This window comes from Ichthyophthirius multifiliis (assembly GCF_000220395.1).
Source record: "Ichthyophthirius multifiliis unplaced genomic scaffold scaff_1120509250267, whole genome shotgun sequence".
In the NCBI taxonomy this organism is placed as follows: domain Eukaryota; phylum Ciliophora; class Oligohymenophorea; order Hymenostomatida; genus Ichthyophthirius; species Ichthyophthirius multifiliis.
The window spans coordinates 49,945-77,748 of NW_004086927.1; the positions used below are offsets into that span (position 1 = coordinate 49,945).

The window sequence follows — 27,804 nt, forward strand, 5'->3', positions numbered from 1 at the left end:
AAAAAAGAAAATTGTTTAGAATGAAAATATATAGGATGTGGATATTGATGTATATTTATTTAATATATTTTTTTTTAAGTTAAATTATATAATTTTATATATATTGAAAGTTAAAAAGCTTAGAATAAGAAGAAGAAATAGATGTTGAATTTAATTAATAAAAACAAAATAGAAAAGAAAAAAATAAATTGGAAACTTCGAAAAGTACTATGAGTAATTCTTAAAAATATTATCTTTAAAATTAAGAATAAGAGGCAAATAATAAAAACCAGATTAAAAAAAGTCAAACTTTTAATAAATATAAGTAAATGAATAGTTATAATAATAGTCCAAAAAAACTTATTTATTCAAATAGCTAAAATATACAAGAATCATTTAATATTAAAAAATAAATAAAATAAAAATAATAATAATAATAATATAATAATTATAATAATAATTATAATAATAATAATTATTATTAGTAAAAAATTAATATTTATTATTATTTTAAAAACAAAAACAATAGAATGATAATATATTTAGAAATGAAGATGATTTTTATGAAGAAATTACATAAGAAGTAAACATAAACAAATATAAATAATATTCTTAATATTAAATAAAATTATTTAATATATATATATATATATATAAATATATATATATTAAATGTAAAGTTTGAAGTATAAGACGGATTCGAAGAAATAGAAAAGTATATAATAGATTAGAATGGAAATAAAAAAGTGATAAAGGAATTAATTCCAAAAATAATTAAATAATAAATAAAAATAAGAAAATAGAATCCCAATCAAAACAAAGATGATATAGAAAACATCAAAATAATAGACCCATTAACAGGTTAAGAAAAGATAATTAATAAATTAGCTGGTTCTAATTTTTATTTAGATAAATAAGATATAGTAAATTAAGAAAATTAAATATAAAAAATTTATATTGACCCTATTTCTGGAGAATAAATTGATACAAAGAAAATAATAATTAAAGAAAAATCTTTTTTAGATAATTTTAATACAAATAAAAACAATAAAAATTTAAATAAAGTTAATAATGAAAATATAGATAATATTTTAAATGAAAAAATAGATAAAATTTCTAATGAAAATTTTGATAAAATTTTAAATGAAAATCTTGATAAAATTTTAAATAAAAATTTAGATAAATTTTTAAATGAAAATATAGATAAATTTTTAAATGAAAACCTAGATAATATTTTAAATGGAAATATAGATTGTATATAAAATAAAGATACAGATAATATATCAAATAAAAATATAAATAATATATAAAGCGAATAACTAGTTAATATATAAAATAAAAATATAGATAATAAAGACAATAAATATATAGATAATAAAGACAATAAATTTATAGATAATAAAGGCAATAAATATATAGATACTAAAGACAATAAATATAAAGATAATAAATATATATATACTAAAGATAATAAATACATATATACTAAAGATAATAAAAATATAGATTATAAAATTATAGATAATTAAGAAAATAAATATATAGATAATAAATATATAGACAATAAATACATAGAGTAAGATATATAAATAATAGACGAAAATGGCTAATAAGAAACTTTAAATAAATAAATAAAGTAATAAGTGAGAAAATCAATATATAAAAAATATGAAAATCCAAGTTTTAATCATTAAGAGTCTCAAACAGGATATGATTTAGTTTGGGCTTTAATTGAAAAAGTTCTTTTAGAATTAAAAATTGTTGATTAGAAATAAATAGAAGGATTAAAAAATAAATTTATATAGGAGAATTTTTAATAGAAGATTTTTTAAATTGATAGTGATGATTTTTTATAAAAAAAATAAGAAAAAATTAATTAGATAATAAATAAATAATAAGAATTAGAAGAAATTTAAATAAAAAAACAATAAACTGAAGAAAATCAGAAAATTTAAGTGTTAAAAGATTAAGAATTAATGCAATATTTTTAAGAAAATGGCCTTTTTTCTTAAAATGATATCAGTTTAGTTTAAAATCAGAAAAATTTGGAAATTTTAAATGATAATTAGTTATTATTAGAACCTACAATTAAAAGAATTTATATTTAAATTAATAAAAAAAATGATAAATATTCAAATTTAATTAAAGAGTTAATTAATAAATATTATAAAAAACCTCTAAATTAAGGTATTTCTTATGAAGATTTCAAAAATTATTATATAAAACTATATACTATTCATTAAAAATGTGGTAATAATTGTCCACATTTAAGAAGGTTTTACATTAATATTGGATTTTCTTTAATAAATTTTACGAAAAGAATCGAAATTAAACCTATTTTACAAAAAATAAGTCCTTTTAAAAATAAAAACATCTGAAGATTTTGTTTTGTTTTATAATTTATTTATTTTTTTTTACAAAAAAAAATTAACTTATATATAAAATTAAAATATTAATAAATAAAAAAAATAAAATGAACTCATTTTTTGATGATATAATCAATATAATAAAAAAGTACTTTTATTTAGAAATTAATCAAATATAAAAATATATATAAAAGAAACTTCGGAGTTGATTATTTAAAATAAACTAACGAATTTTAATCTTTATTTGAATAACTACAATAATTTTAATATGAAGATATAATCGAATGGGGTGTTCTTAATATTTACAGTCTTTAAAATATAAATAATATAATAAGAATTAATAAGCAATAATAAATATATTTTAAGTTATAAATGTCTTTTATCATATATAAAAATAAAATTGGAATGAATAAGTAAAACTAGTTATTTTACATAATAAATTGAAAAAAAAAGAATATATAAGAATCATTTAATCTAATAGTATTTCCGATATATGTATTACTTTGCAAAATAACATTAAAATAAAATAAATAATTAGGAGAAAAAATTTTATAAGAAGTAAAATTAATACATATTATATAAAATATTTATTTATTAATATATTTAATACCATATTTAATATATATATATACTTATATAGTTTCTTGATTTAAATTTTAATTATTTAAATGCAGTTTTATTAATGGTTAAAATATTATATAATAAAGAAAAATAAGATGAGGCTTTGTAAAAATATTAAAATCTATATAAATTTGTTATTTTGTAAAAAATAAAGGAAATTATTAACTTAATTTACTTAATAAAATAAACTTGATTAATAATAAAATTGTTAAATTTAATAATATTTCGATAAAATATATGCTAAAAAGTACAATAATTAGAATTCTGTTGGTTATTTAGACTCTATACATATAAGTATAAATTATTATTAGAAAAATAGTAACCAAGACTAATAAAAATAAAATCAATAAATTAAATAAACCAAAACTAAGGTTTTAATATATAATGATGAATTAGAAGAGTTTAGTAATTTTGGATATTTAAAATATTTAGCTTATCCTGTAAAAAAAACATTAGAGGAAATTAAAAATACAATAATTTAATGTAAAAAACGAAAAAAAAATGAAAACTAAATTGATTATGCCGATAATTCATAAAATAATAAAAACAATGTAGAAAATAAATGATTATTTATAAAAAAAAAATATATATATTTATATATGTTTTACATTATAAGTATATATATGTAAATAAAATAAAAAAATATAAAATATTTAATTTAATATATATATAAATATATATAGAATTTTAAATTCAATTATAAAAATAATTAAATTTGAATATTTATATATATATATTTAATATATAAATATGTATATCTTATATTTAAGATGAATATAAAATTATAAATAATTATTTTTATATATTCATTATAATAATATATTATATTTAATAAATATATAATGTTTTATATTATTATTTAATTTTTTTATCTAATTATAATTATTTAAAAAGTCTTATTACATTTTTTAGTCTCTATTATGTTTTCTAAAAATAAATACAAAAAAAAATAACGTAATTATGTACTTAAAAAAGTAATTATGATTATACACTAATATGTATATAATATAAAAACTATTATTAAAATTTAATTTATTAAAAGAAAATTACAAAAATTATTATTTAAATATAAAAATATATATATTCACACATAATAAGGTAATGATACAAAAATATCATATGGTATTCTAGTATCAATATATGCCATTTCTATATGATCATCCACCACATATGTATGAAAATCCCAATACCATATTTCCTTTCTTGGTTTAATTCTTAATTTATGAAATTCTTATAAAGCCATTTAACCAAAATGATTAAAATATAACTTCAAGCTTACCAAAGATTTATTACTTTCTAAGGCTTCGGCAATCATTTTAAGACCATTATCATCTATATCATTATATGTCATATCTAAATGAACCAAAGATTTAGTTTTAGAAAGTGCTTAGGCTATTGCTTTGGCCCCATAATGTCCTGTTCGGTTTGATTTAAGGATCAAACTTTCTAAAACACAATATTCGCTTAATAAATACTTAGCAATAGCCTCACAGCCTTTAAAGGAGATTTTATTAGCGGTCAAATCAAGTACTCTTAATTTATTATTTTCTAATAAATGCTCAGTCATGATATATATAGCCTCACATGTAAAATTATGCTTTTATAAGGAAAGCTTTTCTAAAGAACGATTGGATTAAAGCATTTTTGCAAAATGAATTGCGGTTTCTTAACCTATAGATGTATATGTAGGCTTATCTACATTTAAAACTGCTAGAGTATTATTTTAAAAATTTAAAACTGAAGTTATTCCTATCATACCATCATGAGTAATATCATTATCTGCTAAATTTAATTCAATCAAGTTTTTATTATTAAATAGGATTTCAATAATATTCATAGAGCCATTGGTTTTAATTTTATTAGAATCTAAATTTAAATATTTCAAAGAAAAGTTTTCTTTTAGTTTATCGGCTAAATGTAATCCGCCAGTATTTTCAATATTGTTTCCTTATAAATTTAAAGATTCGATGTTATTACATAAGGCTAATAAAGAAGATAGGGCTTCAGCCCCTATATCGGTAATTAAATTAAAGCTTAAGTCTATATGGTGTATTATAGATGCATGCTTTTTAAGAACTTCTGATAATATTATTATATCTTTATCTTTTAATCTAGATGTGAAGTTTAATTTATCGTTTCCACGAAATACTATGTCTAGAGTTTCTTCGCTGTCTTATTGGAGGGTTCGGGAAGGGTATTCTAATTCGCTTATTAATATTTTATTCGCCTCGTGTTTTATTTATTAACAGTTTTCGAGGAATTCATGGGATATTTCGTTACGAATTTATTGTATATTCATGTTTTATTTTTTTGTAACTACTTTTTTTATATATATTTATTTTATAATATAATTATTTTTGTTTATTTATTTTTTTTAATAATAATTTTAAAGAAATAAAAAATTAAAATTTTTAATAATAATAAAAAAAATATAAAATATTTTTTTATTTTTATCAATTTCTAAAGCTTTTTAAAGAACTTCTTCTAACATCATCAACTTCTTATTATTTGGCTTTGACTCTAGCCCTAAGAGATTCTATTTCTGCGAAAAGTTTGACTAAAAGTAGATGTAGATCACTAATTTAGAAAGTTAATTATTTCATAGTGAAGACTTATTATTTTAATTCAGCACTTTCTGCTTCTACTTCTTCGACTTAAATTGTCAATCTATCGATTTCTGTGTTTAATACTAGATTTTTTTCCTTAATAATCTTGAATTCATACTCTAATTTCTTATATCTTTCTTCCAATTCTTTTATTTACTCATCTCTTTTAGACAATAATACTTTCAGTCTTTCAATTTCACTAGTTAACATAGCCACTCTAGCCTCCCAATCGATATTCTATTGATTCAAAGTTACAATAGTTTCCTTATAACGATTAATTTCAATTAAATAATTTTCCAATTAATTCTATTAAACCTATAGTCTACTCTCTAATTCGGAATATTTAGCCCTCAGACTTATAAGCTAGCTTTCAGAATTCTTCCAATTGCTATCCAGTTATACTATATAAGTCTTTAAGTCTTCATTTTCTTTATTTCTACTGTTGAGAAGTTCCTAGAGTCTATTTATTTCTATATTTTGAGTATTAACAGTACTAGTAAGTTTGTTAATTTCGATAATATGTTATGCAATAGTTGAGTCTTATTATTTTCCTTTTTCTTCATAAAACCTATTTTTTTCAACGAGTTAATTTATAACTTAATTCAATCTTTCAATTTCCATTTATAATTATTTAATTCTGACTTCATCTTCATTAGCTTTTCTTGAATATTTGGAATTATCTTCATTTAATTTATTTAGTTCCTAACTCATATTAGAGATTATTTGTTCGAGTTCTTTTATTCTTTTTTCTAAATTTTCTACTTTCTTTTCATATGTGTTCAATTTTAAACGCTCTTCTTATAACATTTAGGCTTGCTTTTATGATTTTTCTTCGGATTAGCGAAGCTTTTCAAGAATATCATGTGTTTCTTACTCTTTTTTTGCTACTACGCTGTTTACTTATTGTAATTAAGAAACCAAAAGTTAAAGTTAATTTTCGTATTAAGCATTCTTAGCCTATGATTCCTTCAAGAGTTATTCTAGGTTTTAATTTTTTTAGGAAAGTTCTGTAATTTAAGTATTCAAGACTATAATAAGATCTCCTCTCTATTTATAATCTTATTCGATTTTAGTAAGTTCTTAAATTCTGTTTTCGTTTTATCTTTAGGTTGCTTTGATTTTTTCGCTTTCCGTTTTTGCTTATATGAGTAAATTTCCTAGATTTTTCAATTCATTCTCTTTTAAGGCTAGTTGTTCTTCCAATTATTTAATTCTGAAACTAGATGAGTTCTATAATTGTTCGAGATTTCTTTTCAATAGAACTATTTCTTCGTTTCTTTTAGCTAATTCTTAAGAATTATCTTCTATTTATTGACGACTTGTGATCTCTAATTCAGTTATGACGGTAGTTTACTTTTCACATTAAGACTTCCAGTATTCTATTTCTTCATCTTTTGCTTAGAAAATTAGCTAGAGCTCGTTTGTGGTCTTCTTTATGTCTTTTTTAGAGTCAGGATTCATAACTACGGAAGTGTCAACCTTACTTTAGGTAACTGTAGTTATTTTACTTACGGTTACATTGGAATCAACTTTTTTATTTTAGTCCATGTTTTTTTTTTTTTATATTGATTTTTGTTTTTTATTTATTTTATGTGTTTATAATTATAAATAGATTTTTATTTTATTTAGAATTTTTTCAATTTGTTATTATAACTTTTATTTTATTTTATTTAATTATTTTCATTTTAATAATAATATATTTCATTATATTAAAAGAAAATCATAAATATCTTAGTATATTTTTTAGAAAAAAATTAAATTATTAAGGATAAAAATAAGTTAATTTATATAATAAATTACATTAATAGAATAAAATAAAGATAAATAATATATTAAAAAATATAGATTTTATTATCCAATATATTATTTTAGATATATTATTTAAAAAATATGAATTATCTTCATAATTTAATATAAATAAATGAATAAAACATTATTATATATTTTTATGCATTTTTTATTAAAAAAAATAAATAAGTAATTATTATATTAATTTTTGTTTAATCATATATATTTTAATACAATAAATTATTTACAATTTTATTAATTATTGTCTTATATTTAAAATTTTAATATCGATATTTTTCTTTTCTATTTAAAATTTAAATAAACTAAGTTTATATGGTTTATATTAATTTTTTTTATTTTATATTAAATTTTTATATAATTGATAGCTTTAAAAAAATTTAAAATAAATAAAAAGAAATAAAGATATTTTAATTTCTTTGATCTTTAGAAACTAATTCTTTTATTTTTTTAAATATATCTATGCTAATGTAAAATATAAATTTAATAATTTTCATTTATATAAATATAAATAAAAAAATATTAAAATATCTTTATTAATAATAATAATTTAAAATTATTGTTTAAGAAAAAAAAAAAAAAAATTAATAAATTATATAGAAATAATAGATAAATCAATATTTACAAATTAATATTTATTAATAAAATATTAAAAATGTTTTATAATCAAAAGATATTTATTAAATTTTTATTTTATAAATTTTTATTATAAATTGATATAATTTTATATAAACAAATAATGTAATTCATTTATAATATTTATTATTTTTATCTAATTATATATTTTTAAATTATATTTTTATAATAATTATTTATTTGTATATTTAAAATTCTATTTTTTTTAATTTAAATTGCATAAACGATATAAGCTTTTTTAATATTATTTTAGGTAAAAAATTGCATTTATTTATTCTTAAGTTTTATATTATTTTTTTTTTTTTTTTTTAAATTTTAAGTTATTTATTTCTCTTTGATTTTTAAATAATTTTAATAGAAAAATAACTAATTAGAAATAGAGGAAAAAACATAAATTAAAAAAAGGAAAAAATTTTATTAACAAATAAAAAAAACAAAAGGGGAAAAAAAAAAAAATTAAAAGAGAAAAATTTTTTAAAAATAAATAAAAATGAAAAGAAATTCTTAATAATATAAAGACTTACAAAATGACTAAATACTTAAAAAATCCATTAGAAAATCTCAAAATTAAAAGATCCATCCTTAAAAAAAATAATCTAAACTTACTTATTACAATTACAATGAAAATATAACAATAATCCGAAATCCTAAGGACTTTCGCTAATTTAGGGACGTACCTATATATATACCTTCTATAGAAGAGTTCAATTCCCCATTTTCACTTATATCTAGTTTATATAAGTAAGGCTATTAATAGCATGGGATAGTTAAGATTATTCCTCCATATTAATGGAAACCTGAATATTAATTTTGTTAAATAGATTCTAAATTCAAAACTAGGATTTAGAGCTTAAATAAACTTTCTAAAGGAGAAGTATAAATATATATTTTTTTATATTTATATAGTTTTTTTAATATATAGCCTTTTGTATCCGGTGATAAGGAATATATGTATAATGAGTTTAAAGAACTTGCTAATAATTTTAAGTAGAATTACTAATACTAAACTTAAAATGGACATAACGATTTGTTAAGAAATAACGAATTCGAATATTGGTCTATTGTAGAAAATCCTTCACATTTCTAAAATGTAATAATATATACTTTTTTTTAAAAAAATATAAAAAAAATTATAATTAAAAATAATACGTAAATAAATATAGGTAATAGTAGAATATGCTGCTGATTTACCTTCTTAAAAATACGGAAGTGCCTTTCCAAAATAACCTACTTAAAATGACCTTGTTAACTATAGGCATCCATTCAATTTATAAAATACCAATTATGAAAAAGACAGTCTTTTTTAATTTTTAAAAATAGTTCAAAACTGTTAAATTAGTGGAATTACCAATCCTTGGGTTTATTTAGGAATGTTATTTGCTTCTTTTTGCTTTCATGTAGAAGATATATATATGTAATCTATGAATTATTTACATATGGGAAGTCCAAAAACATGGTTTTTATATTTTTATAAATTTTTGAAAAAAAAAAAAAAAATTAATAAAAAAAAGGTATGCAATTCCTGGTCGATATAAAGAGGAATTCGAAAAAATCTATTAAGAAAAATACAAGGGAGTTTTTATGAAAAACCCTAATGTTTTGAATAATTTAAACCTTTAATTATGTCCTTTAGAAGGTTTATTAAATGACATTCCTATATATAGAGCTGACTAAAAAGAAGGGGAATTTATCTTTACTTTCCCAAAAGTGTACCATGGGGGATTTTCACATGGTTTTAATTGCGGAGAAGCTGTAAATTTAGCCTCTGTTGAATGGATTTCGAGTTTCTATGAAGCTAAAAATGACAATGCTAAAAAGGGTTTTTCTAAAAAGCTTTCCTTTTCTATTGAATGGCTTATTGTTTAAATTATAGAAAATTTAAATATTACTAGTTTTTCTTTAGATGCACTTTTATAAGTAAATACATATATTTGTATTTATATATTTTATAGATTTTTATTTTTAATAGATATATAATATATGGGAGAAAATTAAAAATTCTGAAATAGAAAATAGGATGAATTTAATAAAATTGTATGGATAAAATATTGAAATTTTAGAATTTTTCAATAAAAATGCTAAATATGATAGATATAGTTGTAAAACATGTAGTTGCTATTGTTATCTTTCTTATATTTTTTGCTAAAAATGCTTAAGTTATGCTTGTTCTGAACATATGACAGCTTGCTCTTGCTTAAATAACAAAATTACTTTGTTCTTAAGATTTAATACAAATGTAATTATTTGAATTTATTTTTAATATAATTTTTTAAAATAGGAATTATAAGAATACCAAAAAAATTAAAAAAAATTATTTAAAAAGAATAAAAATGATTAAATTTTTCTAATAGTTAATATATATAAAAAATTATTCACAAAATTAATTAAATGTTAATATAAATATATATTTATTTAATATAGTATATTATTTAGTAAAATTGAATATAGAATTGTAAAATATTTTATTAATTTTATTTTATTTAGATTATTGTTTTTTATATATTCATTTTTTATAAAAAATTAAAAATAATTTTTTTTATTTATTTATTTTTAATTATATATTTTATTTGTTTTTATAAAAAATATAGATTCATTATAATAATAATATTTAAATATTAAGAAATAAAAAAATTAAAAATATAATAGAAAATAAATTATTATTTACATCTATATTAAATTTATTAATTAAATTATAATATATATTAAAAAAAGTATTATCACTTATAAATTAAATAGATAATATATTTTTTTATAAAATTTATAATTATAATCAAAATAAATGACTTAAATATATAATATACAAATTAAAAAAACATATGTTATATTTAAATATTTAATTTTATAATGTATTGGAATGTTTAAATTTTATATGTTTATAATTATAAAATTAAAATAAAATAAAAATTATTAAAAAATAAAATTATTATAAAAAATATATTATATATATTATATATATTGTATATATATATATTATAAATATATAATTAAAGAATTTTTTATTATTTAAAAATAATATAAATTTAAAAAGTAGTAATAATATATTAATAAAAATTTCAAATAATTATATATTAAATTCAAAATTTCTTATAATTATAATATAAAAAAAAATTAAAATTATAATTAAAAATATTCTTATTAATAAAAATTAATAGTTTTTTAGAAATAATTATATATAATTCAATTAAATATTTTTTTTTTATATATAAGAGAAAAATTAAAATTTTTTATATATATTAATAAAAAAAACATCTAATAAAATATATATATATATATTAACTTTTAGTATTCCTTATTTAAAAAAATTAAAAAATTTTAAAATTTATAAAAAAAAATATGATAATTACTACTATAGAATTTAACAAATGTTTTAAATTAAATTATTTCAATATTTTTTATATTTTATAAAAATAATTTTATATCCTATTTAATAAAATATTTTTTTATATTTTTTAGTTGTTATATTTTTATATTGATTAATTTATTTTATAAAATATATTATAATATGTTTTTTATTATTATTAAATAAAAATAAATATTTTTCTATTTATTTGTTTTTAAATAAAATAAATTATAAAAAAATTATTTTAAATTATGAATATATTATATAATATATATATATAATAATAACTTAATTTATATATATTTTTACTAAATTATTTTTTTATTTTAATATTTTGAATTTATTAATTTTACTTTACAAATTTCGAATACATTTTTTATTATCTTAATTTTATTTCAAACGTTCTATTTACTCTTTATATATTAATTTTTATTTGAATATAATTTATTTATTTTAAAAATTGATTCTTAATTTATATAAGTTTTATCTTCATTATTATTAATATTAATTTGTTTTTATACAGATCAATATAGTAATTATCAATAAACTTATAATAAACTTAAAATTTAATAATAAATTTTATATGCAAACAAAAATATATCATTTTAATTAAATATATATATATATATATAAAAGTATATAATAACGTATATTAAATAATAATTTTTTAATAAAAATATATTAAAATTATATATATTATTATTAAAATAGTTAAAATATAATAAAATATTAAATAATAATAAAAAAAGGAAAATACATATATATAATCATAAAAAATTATTTTATAAAATAATAAAAATGGTAATTATATTTTTAAATTATAAGTAAAATAAAATAATATAAAATTATTATTGTATTTATATAAATAAAAATATATAAAAATATTTATATATGAATAAATTCTATTTTTTAAATATATTATGATTTTACGTACAAAAAAATTAAAATAATAATTTTAGAATAGATTTTGATAAATATTTATAAAATATTATTTTATTTAATATATAAGGCAATATATTTAAAAATTATAATATTATTTTTTACAATTAATTTTTATATACTTTTTAATCACTTAAATTCTATTTTTTTATTATTGAGATTTATATTGTTATATTTTTATTTTGAAAATATTATTTATTAATAAATAATAAATATTAAATTATAAATAAAATCATTTTTTTTTATGTTTAATATTTTATTAATAATATATTATATTTTTTTTTAAAAAAAATTATAAATTAAATTAGAGATAAATATTTTTATTAACTTTTTGAATTAATTAAAAATATTTATATATTTAATAATGTCATCAAAAACAACTAAAATTTAATTATTTAAAGTTTAAAATTAAAAAAGCTTTTTATTTTTTTTTGCCTTTATATTAAATTTTTAATAATTGTTGACTACTATAAATTATATTATGGGTCTTCTTTTTCTATAAAGAACTAAATTATATAATTATTAATAAATATTTTAAAAATATAGTTTATATTTTTTTGCCTTGTCTTATATTTAAATTATTTTATATTAATTAAAATATCTAATATTTGTTATGAAATTTTACTTATAAAATTTATTAAGGAAATTATTAAATTTTTTTTATATATGAAATTTTAAATGTTATAAGATATTATAATAATTTTTTGTTTTCATTTAATTTAAAAAATGTTTTAATTATATTTATTTATTTTATAAGATTTTTAAAATAAAATGAAACCAAATTTATACATTTTATATAATTTTGATTATTAAAAACATATTTTTATATAAATATTTTTTTTTTTTAAGGATATTTTAATAAAATATTTTTATATATTTATTTATTATATATAAAATAAAAAAACAATTCAATTTATTTTTATATACATTTTTTCATATAAAAAAATCATTTGTATTTTATATTAATTTATTTTTTAAAATTAGAAATTTTAATAAAAATATATACAATTTTTTTATATACTATATATTTTTTGCAACATTTAATTTTTTTTTTTTTTTCAAATTATTAAATTAATAAAAATGTCGAATTCTCCATATTTGAGTTAAGATCTTAAAGATTATATGAGAAAATTTAAAGTTTCTTTAGAAAGAAAATTAATATTATTTATTTTATTTTTTTAAAAAAAAGATAGAAGATACTCTTTAAAATATAACAAATAATTTATTAAAAGGAAAATTTACAGATCCCTATGCTTTTATGATGAATGAATTTGGAAAAGTAAAGACTCATTTTTATTTTTTTGTTAAATAAAAATAAGCTTGCATAAACAGATATTATAATTTAAGGAATTAAAGCTTTTGAAATAATAAATGCAAATTTTTTGCCATCAATAAAAGTAATTTATATATATATATAAAAATAATATTTAATTTATTTATTTAGCTTTAATATAGTGTTTTATATAAATAAAAAGAATATAAAATTATAACTCCTTTTGTATTTACTATTGCAAGTGAATAAATTAAACCTTTATAGTAATGTTTTTTTTTTTTCAAAAAATAAAATAAAAAAATAGTGATTAAAATGATGAAGTTGATAATGGAAAAGGAGTTAAAAAAGCAATTTAATTAATAAATGAGTACACTTAATATTTGTTATTAATTTGAAAATCAAATATATATATATATAAAGGTAAATAAGCCCTTTATTAAAAGATAAATTATGCAAAGATTAAAGGACGATAGACGATATTTTAATTAATTTTTATTAATAAAATAATAATGTAAAAAAAAAAAAAAACACATAAAAAATTTTTAAATAAAGTCTTGTTTTAATGTTATACAAACAGTTTCATTCAGTTTAAGTTAAGTAATTTCAAAATTGAATAAAAACATTAGTTTTAAATCTTAAAATAATTAACAAATCCTGACTCAGAAAATTAAATCCCTAAAATAATAATTAATTTATTATAAGGGAGTAAATTAGTAGGAGTAAAATGTAAAGTTTTTAAGTTTTTATTAATAATAGAAGATTATTAGAGTGCAAAGTAATTATTCGAAATTGCAAATTAAATCAGTTAGAATATAAAAAAAGCAATATGTAGTGGAAAATAAGGAGAAGCGGCTCTAAAATATCATATTGATGGAACTTTTATATGCACAGTGGACAGTATAAATGATAATTTGAAAATGATAGAAGATGCAATTAATAAAACCAATTTTGCTAATAATGTGAAAATAGGTATTAATTTTATGGCTGATAATCTGTATATATAGGATAAAAAATTATATGAAATGGAAAATCCAAAATAATTAATGGATATTAATCAATTAGTACAATATTTTAATAATAATATATATATATATATATATTTAGATTGATTTTTATATAAAACTTTGTACAGAAAATCGTATTATTGGATATTTAGAAGATCCAGTTAAAAAAGATGATTTTGAAGGATGGGCAAAACTAAAAGTAATAAAAATAATAAAATATATATATATATATATATTACTTTTTTTTAAATTAGACTAGGTTTTAAGATAAAAATGTAAGTATTGGTAGCGGGTAATTATATAATTCTATATAAGAAGTTAAGCAAGTTAGTATAAATTAAGATATTTCTACAAATCCAAGTTAATATATATATATATATATATATATATATATATATATATATATATATTATAATTTTTTATTTAATTATTTTTTATAGATTTAAATGAATAATAACTAAAAGAAATAAACTTGAGAAAATTCGATTTAGATTGTTGTAGATTACGTCCTTTTGAATTTCCTTCTTTAACAAATTTTTTAGATTTAGCAAAATATATTAATAATAAAGTTTATTAAATTATTTTATTTATTTTTAAAATCAATATTCAATATTAATTTAAAAAGTAATATAGTACTACTGTAATATTATAGGATAATAATGAAGAATTTGATGATGTTTCATTAATAGATATATCTGTATATTATATACTAATATTTAATTTATTTTTAAATAAAGTTTGGATTAAAAAATGCATGGATAAATTTAGCCACTCCTATAAAAATGGAAAGACTATTAAAATATAATAGATTTTTAGAAATATTATAATTAAAAGAAATTTAAAAAAAATCTTAATGAAAAAAAAAAATTAAATATATTTAAATATTTTATTTATATTAAAAATAAAATCAATCATTCATAGGATTTAGTGGTGGAATATAATGATTGTCTATTTATTATTACTATTATTAATTTTATTATTATTATTATTATTATTATTATTATTATTATTAGAATTTCTAGTATTATTACTATTATTCCTATAATATTTAATTTAAATTATTATTTTTTATTTATTATTAATTATTCTATTTATAATTTTATTATTATCTATAAATATATTAATAATCATATTATTAATGATTATTATATTTTTAGTATTATTATTATAATTTTTCATTATTATTATCTTCAAAAATAATTTTAAAAATATTTTTAAATTTAATCATATTAATTAATAATTCGAATAAATTTGCTTCCGAAGCAATAATAATCCATAAAATATTTTTTAAAAATTATAAAAAATAACTTTATAAATTATTTTAAATATCTAGAATTTAATTGTTAGTAATATTATCTTATTTAAAACATTCATTTTAAAATTAAAATTCTAAGAACTTTTCTACAATGATTTATTACTCAATAATCTTCTAACATAAATAAAAACATAAGCCCCAAATAATATATTTCACTATTAAAAACATTAAATTTTTTTATAAATTTTGTCCAAACTAAAATATAATGCATCCCCATTTACAATATTTTCCCTTCGAAATTCCTACCCAAGATTCAATAAAAACCATATAAATTCCTAAAATAAGGCACATAAATATTAAATACCCACATTTGCTAGATATTTAATTAATTATTTCATTTATTTACCCATATTAGTTTATATAAGGTCTACAAACTTACTCTAATTAAATATAAGACCTTTAGTATAGTTTATAGAACTCAGGTAAATAGTAGAAACCATATAAACTCTCCAATTTATAGTCCAGTTAATTAATTTTAAGGTAATCTTTTTCCGATAAGCCGTATTAAACTTATTTAAATCGCTTGTCTATATCATTACAAGGAATCCTTTGATCCAATATATAAGGCTTTTGCCCTTTTTTAATGTTTGTTTGTTCATTATTCATACAAACACCTTCCCCAGCGGAAACTCGAAATTCACTTAAGGGCAAATTAATGAATTTATTATCATTATAATAATTATTATCATATGAAATATAGAGATTGATTTTATCAATTATGTTTATATATTATTAAAAAATTTAAGTGTCCGGATTATTTTTAGCAAATTAAATTTCATGAACTGGACAGTGAAAATTTTTAGGATAACAGTTAAAACCACACTTTTATTCTTCATTATTTTAACATTAAGTAGAATTTTTTTAACTCATTTCAAAAAAACTATACCCTTTCAATCTTTAAATACATATCCGAAAAACTTGTTAAGAGTCTATAATTTAATAATTACCTATAGGAAAAGTCCATTTATCAATTTTTTATGAAGGATTTTGTTTTATAGGATAACCTTAGCAACATGTAGTAGTATTATGGTATATTGGATGACAACATTATTCTTTTGTTACTTATTCATAGGGATATGATTAGTAAAAGCATTAGCAACCAGAACTTGTACCTGGCCATCTATTATAAATATATATTAATATATATTAATATATATTAATATATATTAATATATTAATATATTAATATATTTATTTTTTATAATAATTATATTAAAAAAATATTTTTATTTTTTTATTTTATTTACGTATATGAAAATAATGATTCTTAATCTTGTGGACAATCTTAGTTTGTATTTTTAATTACTGTAAAATAAATTATAGGTTCTTATTTCCAGTTTCGGATAATTTAGTTAAATTAATTTGAGTATTCTGAAATTTGGAAATATATAATTGATGAGTATGTAATAATTATTATTCCCAAAATCACTGAGAAAATGAAATATATAATTTTTTGTGTTTCAAAATTTAAATACATTTTTTTTTTAATAAATATATCTTAAATTATAAAAAAAAAGATATAATTTCTATTTTTTAATATATATATATATATAATACAAATATATAAAAATAAAAAGATATCAAAATTAAATTATATTTAATTTTTATTTATTATTAATATTATAAATATATAGATATTTTTTTTTTAGGTAAATAATATAATAATAAAAATACAAATATGAAAGTAAAAAATATATATTATTTTTTATAGATTTATTTATAATTATATATATATTTTTATTTAAGCCTTTAATTAATAAAAAATTTTATTATATAGATATATAATGACAATTAATATATTTAATTCTTATTAGGAATATTAAAATAAATAATATGAATATTTATAAACATATAAATAAATAAGAAATTATAGCAAAAAAGATATTTAAAAGAAGAATATTAAATTAATAAAATAAAAAATTTAAATTAAATTTTTATACAGAATAAATATATAATTTTTAATTAAAATAATAAAAAAAATATTAACAAAACATATAAATTTATTGTAAAATTAAATAAAATTAAAATACATATAAATATATTTTATATATATATATATTAATAAATATATAAATAATTATATATATAAATATATTAACAATTTATATATTTTATCAATCTTTATTATGTATTTTTTTTTTTATATTAATAACTTACTAATATAAAATGTTTCTATAATTTTTAATTTAATATATTTTTTATAATTAATTATATTCTCAAGTAATTGATCGTGAAATTTATATAAATCCTTTACAAATAGGCGGTAGCTTATATCAAATAAACTATATACAAAACGACTTAAAATAAATATTTAAATTTAAATATAATTAAAATCTAATATTTAATTTCATAATGATTGAAATAGAAATATTAAATAATAAATCTGAATATGAAATGTTAAATCCAATTTTATGCATATAGAGATAAAAACACCCATAATTAATAATAAACGAATAGGACAAAAAAATAGTAGAATTAATACATTTAGAAGAAAAAAATTTATTTGATGTAGATGGATATATAAAAAATAATGGTTATTTACATTTATAAATATATCCAAAAATGCTCGAATTTGATTAATTTTATTATATAGGAATATTTGTTTAGAAAAATATGAATTTAAATATGAATTTTTAATTTTCTATTCATAATTCTTAATAATGTCCGCATTATAATTGCTTATACGGTTTACATGGAAAATGTGTATTAGGAAAGTGTATTTGTGATGAAGGTTTTATAGATTTTGATTGTGGAAAATAAGCAACTGAACTTTTTTATGAAGAAACTCATTAAATTAGAGTATAGAAAGATATTGTATATGCTTATTTTAAAGCTACGCATTAATAAAAATTATTATGGGGAGAAAAATTACTTAAAGTATAAATATAGAAATAATCTAGTATAAATTTATTGTGTTTTATAAATATATAAGGAATGTAAACTTCATTTTTACCATCTTCTTTTAATAATTATAAGGTTGTTTTAATTGAGTAAAATAAAATTGAATTTTTGTTAAGTACTTCTGTAATTTTTTAGGGCGTAGATGATATTAGGTAGATAATTTTTGGCTTTAAGTTCGAAGGGAAAAATGAGGAAAATTAAATTATAAAAATTAGTTTGGCAAATAGTTTTTAAGAGGAAGAAAATAACGCGAATTTGATAATTATATATTTTCTGGTAGGCTTTTCGGGAATGCTTTTATTGATTTGGGTAATTATTATACTTTTAAGAATCAGGAACAATAAAAGAAACAGGGTAGTGAATTTAAATATTAATAATTATGTATAGGCGAGGTCATTAAATTAAGAAAAAATACTCACTTAAGCAATTTTAGATAAGTATATACCCTTACTCTTATTTGAAGATGCAAAAAAATATGCGGAATAATAAGGGAGGAGATCTTCTGAGTAGTGTGCCGTGTGTCTAATTGATTTTTAAATTAAAGACATGTGTAGAGAGACTATTTGTTTTCATATTTTTCATTAAGATTGTTTAGAATAATGGCTCAAAAAAAATGAGAATTGCCCTTTTTGTAGATAAGATTTATCAGTAAAAGCTTTATTAGAAAAAGAAGTAGAAAATCTAAATAAATAAGGGAATTTAAAAAAGTCATTACTTAATAAAAGAGCTTAAAATAATTAAGAAAATAATTAATCATATATCTCTGAAAGATAATAATAAGAATAAAATAATTATAATATAAATTAAGCTTCTTAGTTAGATATAGGTAATTTATAAAGAAATTAAAGAAATTAAAGGAATCAAAGAAATTAAATTAATGGCACATAATAAAATTTAGCTTAAGTTATGTAAATAACATAAATACAAAGATAATAATAATAATTCTAAGATTAAGATTAAGATTAAGATTAAGATTAAGATTAAGATTAAGATTAAGATTATGAATAAGAATTATAAGTATAATATTTGGATGAATGAATTTTCTTTATATATTAATTTTTGAATAATATATAATTATATATATATAAGCAAATTATTTAATATATATTCATTTATAATTACAAAAATAGGTTATATTTAAAAATTTCATTTTTATAAATTTACATTTTTATTTTTTATTTTTTCAATCATTTAATTTTTTTTAATTAAACCTTATTTTCTTTTCATTTCGTTTCGAAGAATTCTTTTAAAATTATTATGTATGAAATAAAACTAAAAATTTTTAAGTTTATCAAAATATTCTAATAAACAATTTTCTTCGTTTTTAATAATTTTTTGTTTTTTTAAAATTAAATCCTTGAATTCTAAATCTTACTAAAATTTATTATCTTCCATTAAAAAAATTCCTTCATAAATATTTCCTTTATCTTCTTAATTAAAAGATCCGTTTCTGCTAAATTTAGAACTTTCCATTTGACTCTTAGACTTTAATCCATTAAAAACTTATTCTTTTAAAATCTATTTCACAATAGAAGGTTCTTTTACGTTTTATCTATTGTAAATTTCACTATTTTCCATCTCTTATAATGTTTCTTTAGATTCATCTATAAAATTTTCAGGATATTGTACAGAATTTGCTGAATATTATTGATTACTTTTAATTTAAACATACTACTATGATTCCATTTATAGCTTCATTACATTTTAAAACTTAAAAATCTTGTCCTTAAGAAAAGCTTAGGGCATCATATTAAACTGAATATTGTTTTTTTCAGCATAAGTATAGTCTAGTTATGAAAGGTTTTCAAAGTTTCGATAACTTTTCGCAAAAATACCCTAATAAATCCTATTTTGTGAAAAATTTTCATCTTCTAAATCTGAAGATGAGCTAGAACAAATTGATTATTTTGCGATTTTATCTACTATGAATTTAAAAGCTTATTATTTAGTTTATAGGAGGCCTTTTTGGGTACAAAATTTTCTTTTTTATCGATAAAAATTAGCATCTCGAATTTAATTTTGGTTTTTTTAATTTTAAATTATTAATTTGTCCTTATTTAAATAAAAATTTATGCAATAACACTAATCAACAGTATGTTTATATTCCCCACAAGATGGACATTACAAATAAATAGCTTTTATATTATTATATATATTAATTTGATCTTTAATTTAGTTATATGTTTCATTATCTTATTCATATTCTTTCAAAAGTTCTTTAAAATCCTAAAATTAAACAAAGGCCATTTAAACTGAATTTTTCGTTCTAATACTCGAAATTCTTTTTTATTGCGAAAAAAATTCTAATTGGCCAAAAGAGCATCCTTTCTTGAGATTATTTACAATAATTTCTTATTATTTATCATCTTTTTTAATAACCTAATCTGCTTCTCCTGAAAGTATAAAAAAAACACAATCCATATTATCTCCTTGTTAATAAATATACTCTTCCGGTCCTATTTTCCTTTCTTTCATTTTAAGTGATAATTTCTATAAAAATTCTTTACTAAAATTTAACTTAAAAAACGACTTTTTATTCAATATTCTTTAATATAAATCTAGCCAAACTTACTCTTTTAAAGACTTAGAAAGACTGTTTATTAATTAAATAGCTTCTTAATCATCACTCATAGTTTCTTCCCTTAAAACATACTCGCAGTATCTTCTTACTTTTTCTTAAATTTAAAGATTTAATCCTCTACTATACATATATTTATTCAAACGACTGATCTTTCCTTTTAAAATAACTTCTTCTTTATTTAATTCTTTTACTTATTCACCTATTAAATTTATAGAATAAGCAAAAACACTACAACTTATAAAGATCATTATTATGGTGAATACTTTTTCCACTATTATATTATTTATTCTTAAAAAAAATATAAATTTAATTTATATAAAATATAAAATACCTTCTGTATATGCTACAATATCACCATATCCAATAGTCACCATTGTAACTACACTCCAATAAAAACATGTTATATATCTTTATATCCAGCTTGTATTTTAATTATGGCTTTATGTAAGCCATGTATCTATATATTTATTCTCTTATTCAATCTAAGCTATAGAATGAAACTTATATTTTATTAAATATTTTTATTTTTATTTATTTATTTTACTATGCATGCACTATAATGTGAAACTAAAATTATATTAATGAATAATTATAAGAATTAACTATATGCTAGTCCTCTTTCCCTTAGTTAAAATATTTTTTCGTAGCTTGTGATTATTTTGTTAATTTTGCGCTTTTTAGAAATTATAAAATAACTTAAATAAGATACACTATTTATTTAATATGAAATTATAAATAAACATAATTCAATTATATCAAACAAAAATTCATTTTTTATATATTATTTTATTATTTAAAGTTTTTAAGTTATTAAAATTCCATTATTATCATAATAACTCTATTATATATATAATAAATAAATAAATATAAATATATATATATATATATATATTATTTATATAAATATATATTACTTTATTTTATTCTATGAAAATATCCATTATATAAATTATTGAAAAAATATGTGTTATAAATATATTTTCTTCTAATACATTAAACGAATGTCTTAAAGTTGTAGTAAACATAGAAATTAATATAACAAAGAATATAATTGCATTCCATATATAATTTAATTTAGAACCCTTTTTATAATAATTTAGATATATTTTTTAAAAAAAATACTGGTAATATTATATCTAAGAAATTTTTTTCAATTAAATTCTCAAAAAATATGTTTATTGTTTTTGATAAATTACATTTTAAATTTAAATCTTTTTTCTTTTAAAAAATAGAAATTAGATTATATAATATATATATATATATATATACTATATATTTATTTATTTATTTATTTATTTATTTATTTATTTATTTATTTACTTTATTATTTAATTTCTTTATAACTCTAAAATTAGAAGCTTTGTCATTAATAATTTCAAATTTTTTTTAATTTAAAATTTTAAATTAATATCCTTTACAAAACCCTTTCATGTTTTCTATAAACTTTTTAATTTTTATACTTCTAAACCATAAATTGTATTATTTAGATTAATTTATTGTCCTATTTTTATAGTCTTGTGAATTAGAAATTTTTAAATCGAATTAATTTAAATTGTTTATTTACTATGTCTAAATCATCCGATTCTTTAAATTATTTTTATTATTCGCAATTTATGTTAAATATTAAATATTAGTTAAATCCAAATATTTATTGTGTGTTTTTTCAATTTAATTTTTCATATTATATGACTCTTATAAAGAAATCATACTTATGCTTTATTTTCCTTCTGTTTTTTGACAATAATATTATTCTTATTTGAAAATGCTTTGTCTTTAAGAAGCGCCTGTATGATTGTAATCAAAAAAATTATCTTTTTTATTTTCATTTATTTATTATTCTAATTTTTCATTAAAATAATCAAGTGTATTTTTCTTATTTATTGAAAGTACTTGCTATTTTATGTATAAATTTTTAAAAAAGTTTTAAAAAGATTATTAAATTTTTTCTTTTTTTAAACAATAAATAAAAACTATTTATTTTTATATGCAATTATTAATTATTTAAATAAAATTATATTTTTTATTTATCTTATGAGTATAATAATTTTAAATGTATTTACAAGTTATTTAAAAATATTTTTTTATATATATTAATGCTTAATTTGTAATATTGATTTCTTTATTTGTTATAAATAAATATTTAGAAAACTTAAATTTTAAAAATAAAAACCAAATTTTTTAGATATCCTTTTGAATTGTTTTTGAAATTTTAGTAAATTTTCTAAATAAAAAAACATCATTAATATAATAAAAACCTTTATATATATTTTTTTTTTTAATAAATAAAAATTTCAACTTTCTTTAAATAATATATAAATAAATGTAATTTTTGATTTTTAATAAAATATTAAAGTTTAATTAATAAATATAACATATAAATAACTAAAAAAAATTTTTAATAATAATTAATATTTATTTAAAACTTAATTAATATAAATTTTTAAATATAAAAGTTTAATTGATTTTAATTTTAATAATTAATAAAACAAAGATATATTTTTAAAAAATATATTTATTTTATAAATATTTTATATTTATTATTAATTTTATATTTATAAATAATATTCTATTCTAAATTTTCAATAATTTAATTTATGAATTTAGTAAATAAAATAAAAAGAAATTATTAATTATTTAAATAGTATTTTTATTATAAAAATCAATAATATAATGCAATATAAAAATTGTTAAAATTCAATTTAATCAATCAAAATGTATTAAGAAAAAGTAAGTGTCTTATTTATTGATTAATAATAATGTAGAAATTATAAAGAAATAGTAGTTTTTAAAATATAATAATAATAAAAATTTATGAAGTTTGATAAAAATTATTTAGAAAAAATTTACTGAAAAAAAATAAAAAATATATAAACAAAAATAACAATAAAAAATATGAGTTACAATTTAATTACTTTAAGAAATATTAAAAGCAATTTAATTTTATGTAAAAATAAAATGGCTTATAAATCGATTATGAATATTAGATTTTGATATAAATGTAATCTTCAAAAAATTTCAAGACAAAAAAATTTAAGGAAAAGAATTTTAAATTTAAATTATTTATAGCATTTGAATAAAGAGTAAAAATAAATTATTAAATTTATTTAATATATTTTAATATAATCAACATAAAACACTTGTTAAAATTATTAATAAATTAATAAAGAATGTTTGTAAAAAAATTTAATCATTAAATAATATTTACAATTATTAATATTATGCTTTATAAAAATGATAAAAAAAATAATAAAATATTAATAATAATAATTGATATATTATTATATTATTAAATAAATATATTTTTATAAAATTTTAAATATAATGAATTTATTATTTTAAAGGTAAAATTCAATTTAATTTTTATTATTTTTTACAAATCTTTTACTATAACTTATTTCCAAAATATTATTTATACTTAATTTATTATTTTAGGGGATTAAAAATAAAATTATATTACAATAGATATTATAAATATATTTTAATTTATATTAATTAATTATTTATAAATATTTATTTAATGTTATTATAATTTTTTTAATAATTTATTTCTTTGAATTATTTAATATAAATATTTATTTTTTAATATATTATTAATTTTTTAACTAAGTTGATTAAAATATCTAATAAAAAATGTACCAATTAACCTAATAATTACTTTCAAATATCCAATAATTTAATATTATTTTATATATATTTTTTTTAATAATTTAATTATTAAAATAAAAAAAATTTTGATTAATTTATTTTAATATTTCAGGGAATAAAAGATTTTTTTTTTATATGTTTTTTAATTTCATCTAATTATTTTTCCTCTATGTAATCTTAATTAACAAATTAATTTTCTTCTTAATTAAATTATTTTCATATTTATATCTTTTTTAGTTTAAATTCATTTTTTTAACATTGTTTTTTTATTTTATTTTTTATATTTTAAGCTTATACCTCCTCATTTTTACTTGAAATTATTTTTCTTAAGTTTTTTTGTATATATAACATTTAATTCTTCATCTAATTTTAAAAATCTGTTTTTTATATATAAAAAAAAACATTATCAGGATTAGCAGTTCTTAAAACTACTTATATTTTTTAATATAAAAAATAGTATTTTGACATTTATATATTATTATAAGTACATAAGAATTTTTATCATTTTTTTTTTTTTTTTTATATTTTAAACCAAGGGTTTTTTTTAAAAAAAATAAAGTATTTAGCAAACTTTTTCAGGTATTAATAAATTCATATATATAATATTGTATAAATTTAGAAAATATATTGAATTTTAAATTAGATAAAAATTTAACGAAAATCAATAGTTTAAATTATTTTATATTTTATTAATAAAATGATTTATATAAAGAATATAATAAATTAAATAATAAAATCGTTATAATAGCCTATAAATATAAAAAAAAATCATTAATTGCAAGCATATTTATTTTAATTAAAAATAAATAAGTTTAACTAGAAATTGAAAATAAAAATATAATTTTTGTTATTTAAATAAAATATGCATATATTAAAATAAAATTTTAAATGTTTAATTAATAAATTAGAAATAAATATTACGATTTTATGTAAAATTAAAATGCAGATTTAAATAATATATATATCATATAAAAGTTATTGTAAAATAATATATATAAATAAAAATTATTTTATATTATTATTTATAAAATAAATAAAAAAGAAAAAATAAAATAATATAATTTATTTCTTAATGTTTTAATATATATAAAAATAAATAAATATTAAAATAAAAATAATACATATATAAATATATATTTTTACAATAGAATAAAATTAATTAATGTAAATAAGTATGTATTAAATTAATAAAAATATTCAGTTCTTCTTAATTATACAATCTTTTTATAGATGATGAATCAAGCTTTAATATAAATTTAAAAATAATTATGTGTATGAGAAATAAGGTTTATAATTAGAATTTAAAAAGAAATAAAATCTAAAAATGTATAATTATTCTTTGTTATGCGCAATAACCATAAACTAATTTTTGGTATAGTAAATAGTTAAAGGATGTATAAATTAAGAAAATTTTTACTATTTTATGTTATATTTATGTAAATTTTTATGTATTAAATCATAAGAAGAAAAAAATATTTTTCTAGATTTTTTATTTAAATAAAATTACATTATATTTGCATAAAAAAAAATCATTAGATGAACTATTAAATAATTATTTTATGAATAAAAAAAATATCAAATATTAAAAAATAAAATAAAATAATTTAAGCATTATATAAAATTTTATATATATATATTTTTAATTACTAACAATATTTATTTAAAAATAATTTTATATAGATAATTTATAAAATTATAAACTCTTTATTAATTAATATAGATAAAAATTATTGGATTTAATGATGATTATAGTAAAATAAATATTTATATTTTTTATTTTTTTACTTTTATTATAATTATCCCATCTAAAACAACAAATAAAAATTTTCTTTGATGAAAAAGACAATAATTATATAGAATTATTTATTATTAATAAAAAAAAAAAAATATAAATAATTTTATAAAATAATAGCATGGTAATTTGTTTTAATGCAGAGATATTTTAATTCAAATACTTGAAAATTTATAAATATGTGTGTATTTATAATTTAATATAAAATATTTTTTATAAAAATAAATATAATTATAAAAATAGAAAATGAAATTTAATTAAAAAATTCATTTTTTATTAAATGTTAATTAAACTTGATGTTTTTAATAAAATATGGATTGGGTATAAAATAAAACCAAAAAAAATTATCTAGTTTGAAAATCATTATAAAAAATATATTATTGATAAAATATGAATTAATTATTAAAAATAAAAATATTAAATAATTAAATTAAAATTAATTTAAATAATTATTTATTATTAAGATTTTTTTTTTTAATTGTTTTTATTTAATAATTATACAACATATTGAATATTAAATTGAATTTAAAAAAAATATTAAATATATATTTTTTTAAAAAATATAAAATTAATTAATTATATTAGAATTTATGAAATTATACATAAAAATATAAAATAAAATTTTAATTAAAAACTAATATTTTTTAAAAATTTTATAATTAATAAATAAAAACAAAAATAATTAAATCAATATATAGAATAAAAATATTTAATAAATAATTTAAAATAACTAAATATAAATAATTCTATATATATGAACATAAAATTATAATAAAACATTTTTTATTTAAAATAATTATTATTAAAAAATAATTATAAATAATATTATAATTATTTAATAATTATATTTGAATAATTTGCTATAGGTTTGTATAAAAATATTTGTAAATTAATATTATGTAAATAACTATATTTAGATAAAATTTTATATGTTTGTAAATATATTTGGATAGGTATTTGGGGTTAGGTTTAGGGTTGGGGTTTTTATTTCGTTTAGGGG

At 15.3% G+C, this 27,804-nt stretch overlaps 4 protein-coding genes across 4 annotated transcripts, besides 50 other annotated features; 1 reads left to right on the top strand and 3 right to left on the bottom strand. All coding sequences in view use genetic code 6, as the record gives it.

Annotated features, from left to right (window-relative positions):
- Positions 1-391: 391 nt before the first annotated feature.
- Positions 392-455: a microsatellite.
- A 159-nt stretch (positions 456-614) lies between these two features.
- Positions 615-648: a microsatellite.
- A 381-nt stretch (positions 649-1,029) lies between these two features.
- Positions 1,030-1,232: a microsatellite.
- Positions 1,050-1,232: a microsatellite.
- Positions 1,050-1,258: a microsatellite.
- Positions 1,089-1,178: a microsatellite.
- Positions 1,203-1,332: a microsatellite.
- Positions 1,235-1,290: a microsatellite.
- Positions 1,308-1,549: a microsatellite.
- Positions 1,314-1,478: a microsatellite.
- Positions 1,338-1,547: a microsatellite.
- Positions 1,353-1,532: a microsatellite.
- Positions 1,512-1,555: a microsatellite.
- Positions 1,556-3,679: 2,124 nt separating this feature from the next.
- Positions 3,680-3,735: a microsatellite.
- A 315-nt stretch (positions 3,736-4,050) lies between these two features.
- On the bottom strand, positions 4,051-5,265 carry IMG5_060000 (hypothetical protein; the record flags this gene model as incomplete). The annotated part of the gene is made up of 1 exon (XM_004037124.1): positions 4,051-5,265. One exon carries the CDS (start codon positions 5,263-5,265, stop codon positions 4,051-4,053), a length of 1,215 nt encoding a protein of 404 aa, XP_004037172.1.
- A 23-nt stretch (positions 5,266-5,288) lies between these two features.
- Positions 5,289-5,339: a microsatellite.
- Positions 5,340-5,342: 3 nt separating this feature from the next.
- Positions 5,343-7,133, bottom strand: IMG5_060010 (hypothetical protein). Its single transcript, XM_004037125.1, has one exon. The coding sequence runs from the start codon at positions 7,118-7,120 to the stop codon at positions 5,420-5,422; it is 1,701 nt and encodes a 566-aa protein (XP_004037173.1). The 5' UTR covers positions 7,121-7,133; the 3' UTR covers positions 5,343-5,419.
- Positions 7,124-7,162: a microsatellite.
- An 890-nt stretch (positions 7,163-8,052) lies between these two features.
- Positions 8,053-8,093: a microsatellite.
- Positions 8,094-8,137: 44 nt separating this feature from the next.
- Positions 8,138-8,192: a microsatellite.
- Positions 8,193-8,504: 312 nt separating this feature from the next.
- Positions 8,505-10,253, top strand: IMG5_060020 (JmjC domain protein; the record flags this gene model as incomplete). The annotated part of the gene is made up of 4 exons (XM_004037126.1): positions 8,505-9,104; positions 9,178-9,470; positions 9,526-9,931; positions 9,984-10,253. Coding segments are annotated over 4 exons (1,569 nt in total), but the record flags the coding sequence as incomplete, so codon positions are not given.
- Positions 8,890-8,935: a microsatellite.
- Positions 10,254-10,543: 290 nt separating the features above from the next.
- Positions 10,544-10,592: a microsatellite.
- Positions 10,593-10,895: 303 nt separating this feature from the next.
- Positions 10,896-10,949: a microsatellite.
- Positions 10,896-10,958: a microsatellite.
- Positions 10,947-10,985: a microsatellite.
- Positions 10,947-10,997: a microsatellite.
- Positions 10,948-10,997: a microsatellite.
- Positions 10,953-10,996: a microsatellite.
- Positions 10,998-11,398: 401 nt separating the features above from the next.
- Positions 11,399-11,466: a microsatellite.
- A 591-nt stretch (positions 11,467-12,057) lies between these two features.
- Positions 12,058-12,099: a microsatellite.
- Positions 12,100-14,934: 2,835 nt separating this feature from the next.
- Positions 14,935-14,984: a microsatellite.
- Positions 14,985-15,522: 538 nt separating this feature from the next.
- Positions 15,523-15,758: a microsatellite.
- Positions 15,712-15,758: a microsatellite.
- A 1,255-nt stretch (positions 15,759-17,013) lies between these two features.
- Positions 17,014-17,076: a microsatellite.
- A 695-nt stretch (positions 17,077-17,771) lies between these two features.
- Positions 17,772-17,815: a microsatellite.
- Positions 17,816-17,915: 100 nt separating this feature from the next.
- Positions 17,916-17,980: a microsatellite.
- Positions 17,939-17,983: a microsatellite.
- A 75-nt stretch (positions 17,984-18,058) lies between these two features.
- Positions 18,059-18,100: a microsatellite.
- Positions 18,101-19,620: 1,520 nt separating this feature from the next.
- Positions 19,621-19,660: a microsatellite.
- A 71-nt stretch (positions 19,661-19,731) lies between these two features.
- Positions 19,732-19,787: a microsatellite.
- Positions 19,788-19,922: 135 nt separating this feature from the next.
- Positions 19,923-19,958: a microsatellite.
- Positions 19,933-22,205, bottom strand: IMG5_060030 (hypothetical protein; the record flags this gene model as incomplete). The annotated part of the gene is made up of 3 exons (XM_004037127.1): positions 19,933-21,638; positions 21,699-21,867; positions 21,912-22,205. Coding segments are annotated over 3 exons (2,169 nt in total), but the record flags the coding sequence as incomplete, so codon positions are not given.
- A 4-nt stretch (positions 22,206-22,209) lies between these two features.
- Positions 22,210-22,278: a microsatellite.
- Positions 22,279-22,608: 330 nt separating this feature from the next.
- Positions 22,609-22,643: a microsatellite.
- Positions 22,641-22,708: a microsatellite.
- Positions 22,709-23,871: 1,163 nt separating this feature from the next.
- Positions 23,872-23,928: a microsatellite.
- Positions 23,872-23,938: a microsatellite.
- Positions 23,879-23,930: a microsatellite.
- Positions 23,939-24,920: 982 nt separating the features above from the next.
- Positions 24,921-24,969: a microsatellite.
- Positions 24,970-25,962: 993 nt separating this feature from the next.
- Positions 25,963-26,022: a microsatellite.
- A 69-nt stretch (positions 26,023-26,091) lies between these two features.
- Positions 26,092-26,125: a microsatellite.
- Positions 26,099-26,142: a microsatellite.
- Positions 26,143-27,022: 880 nt separating this feature from the next.
- Positions 27,023-27,070: a microsatellite.
- The last annotated feature ends 734 nt before the right edge of the window (positions 27,071-27,804 follow it).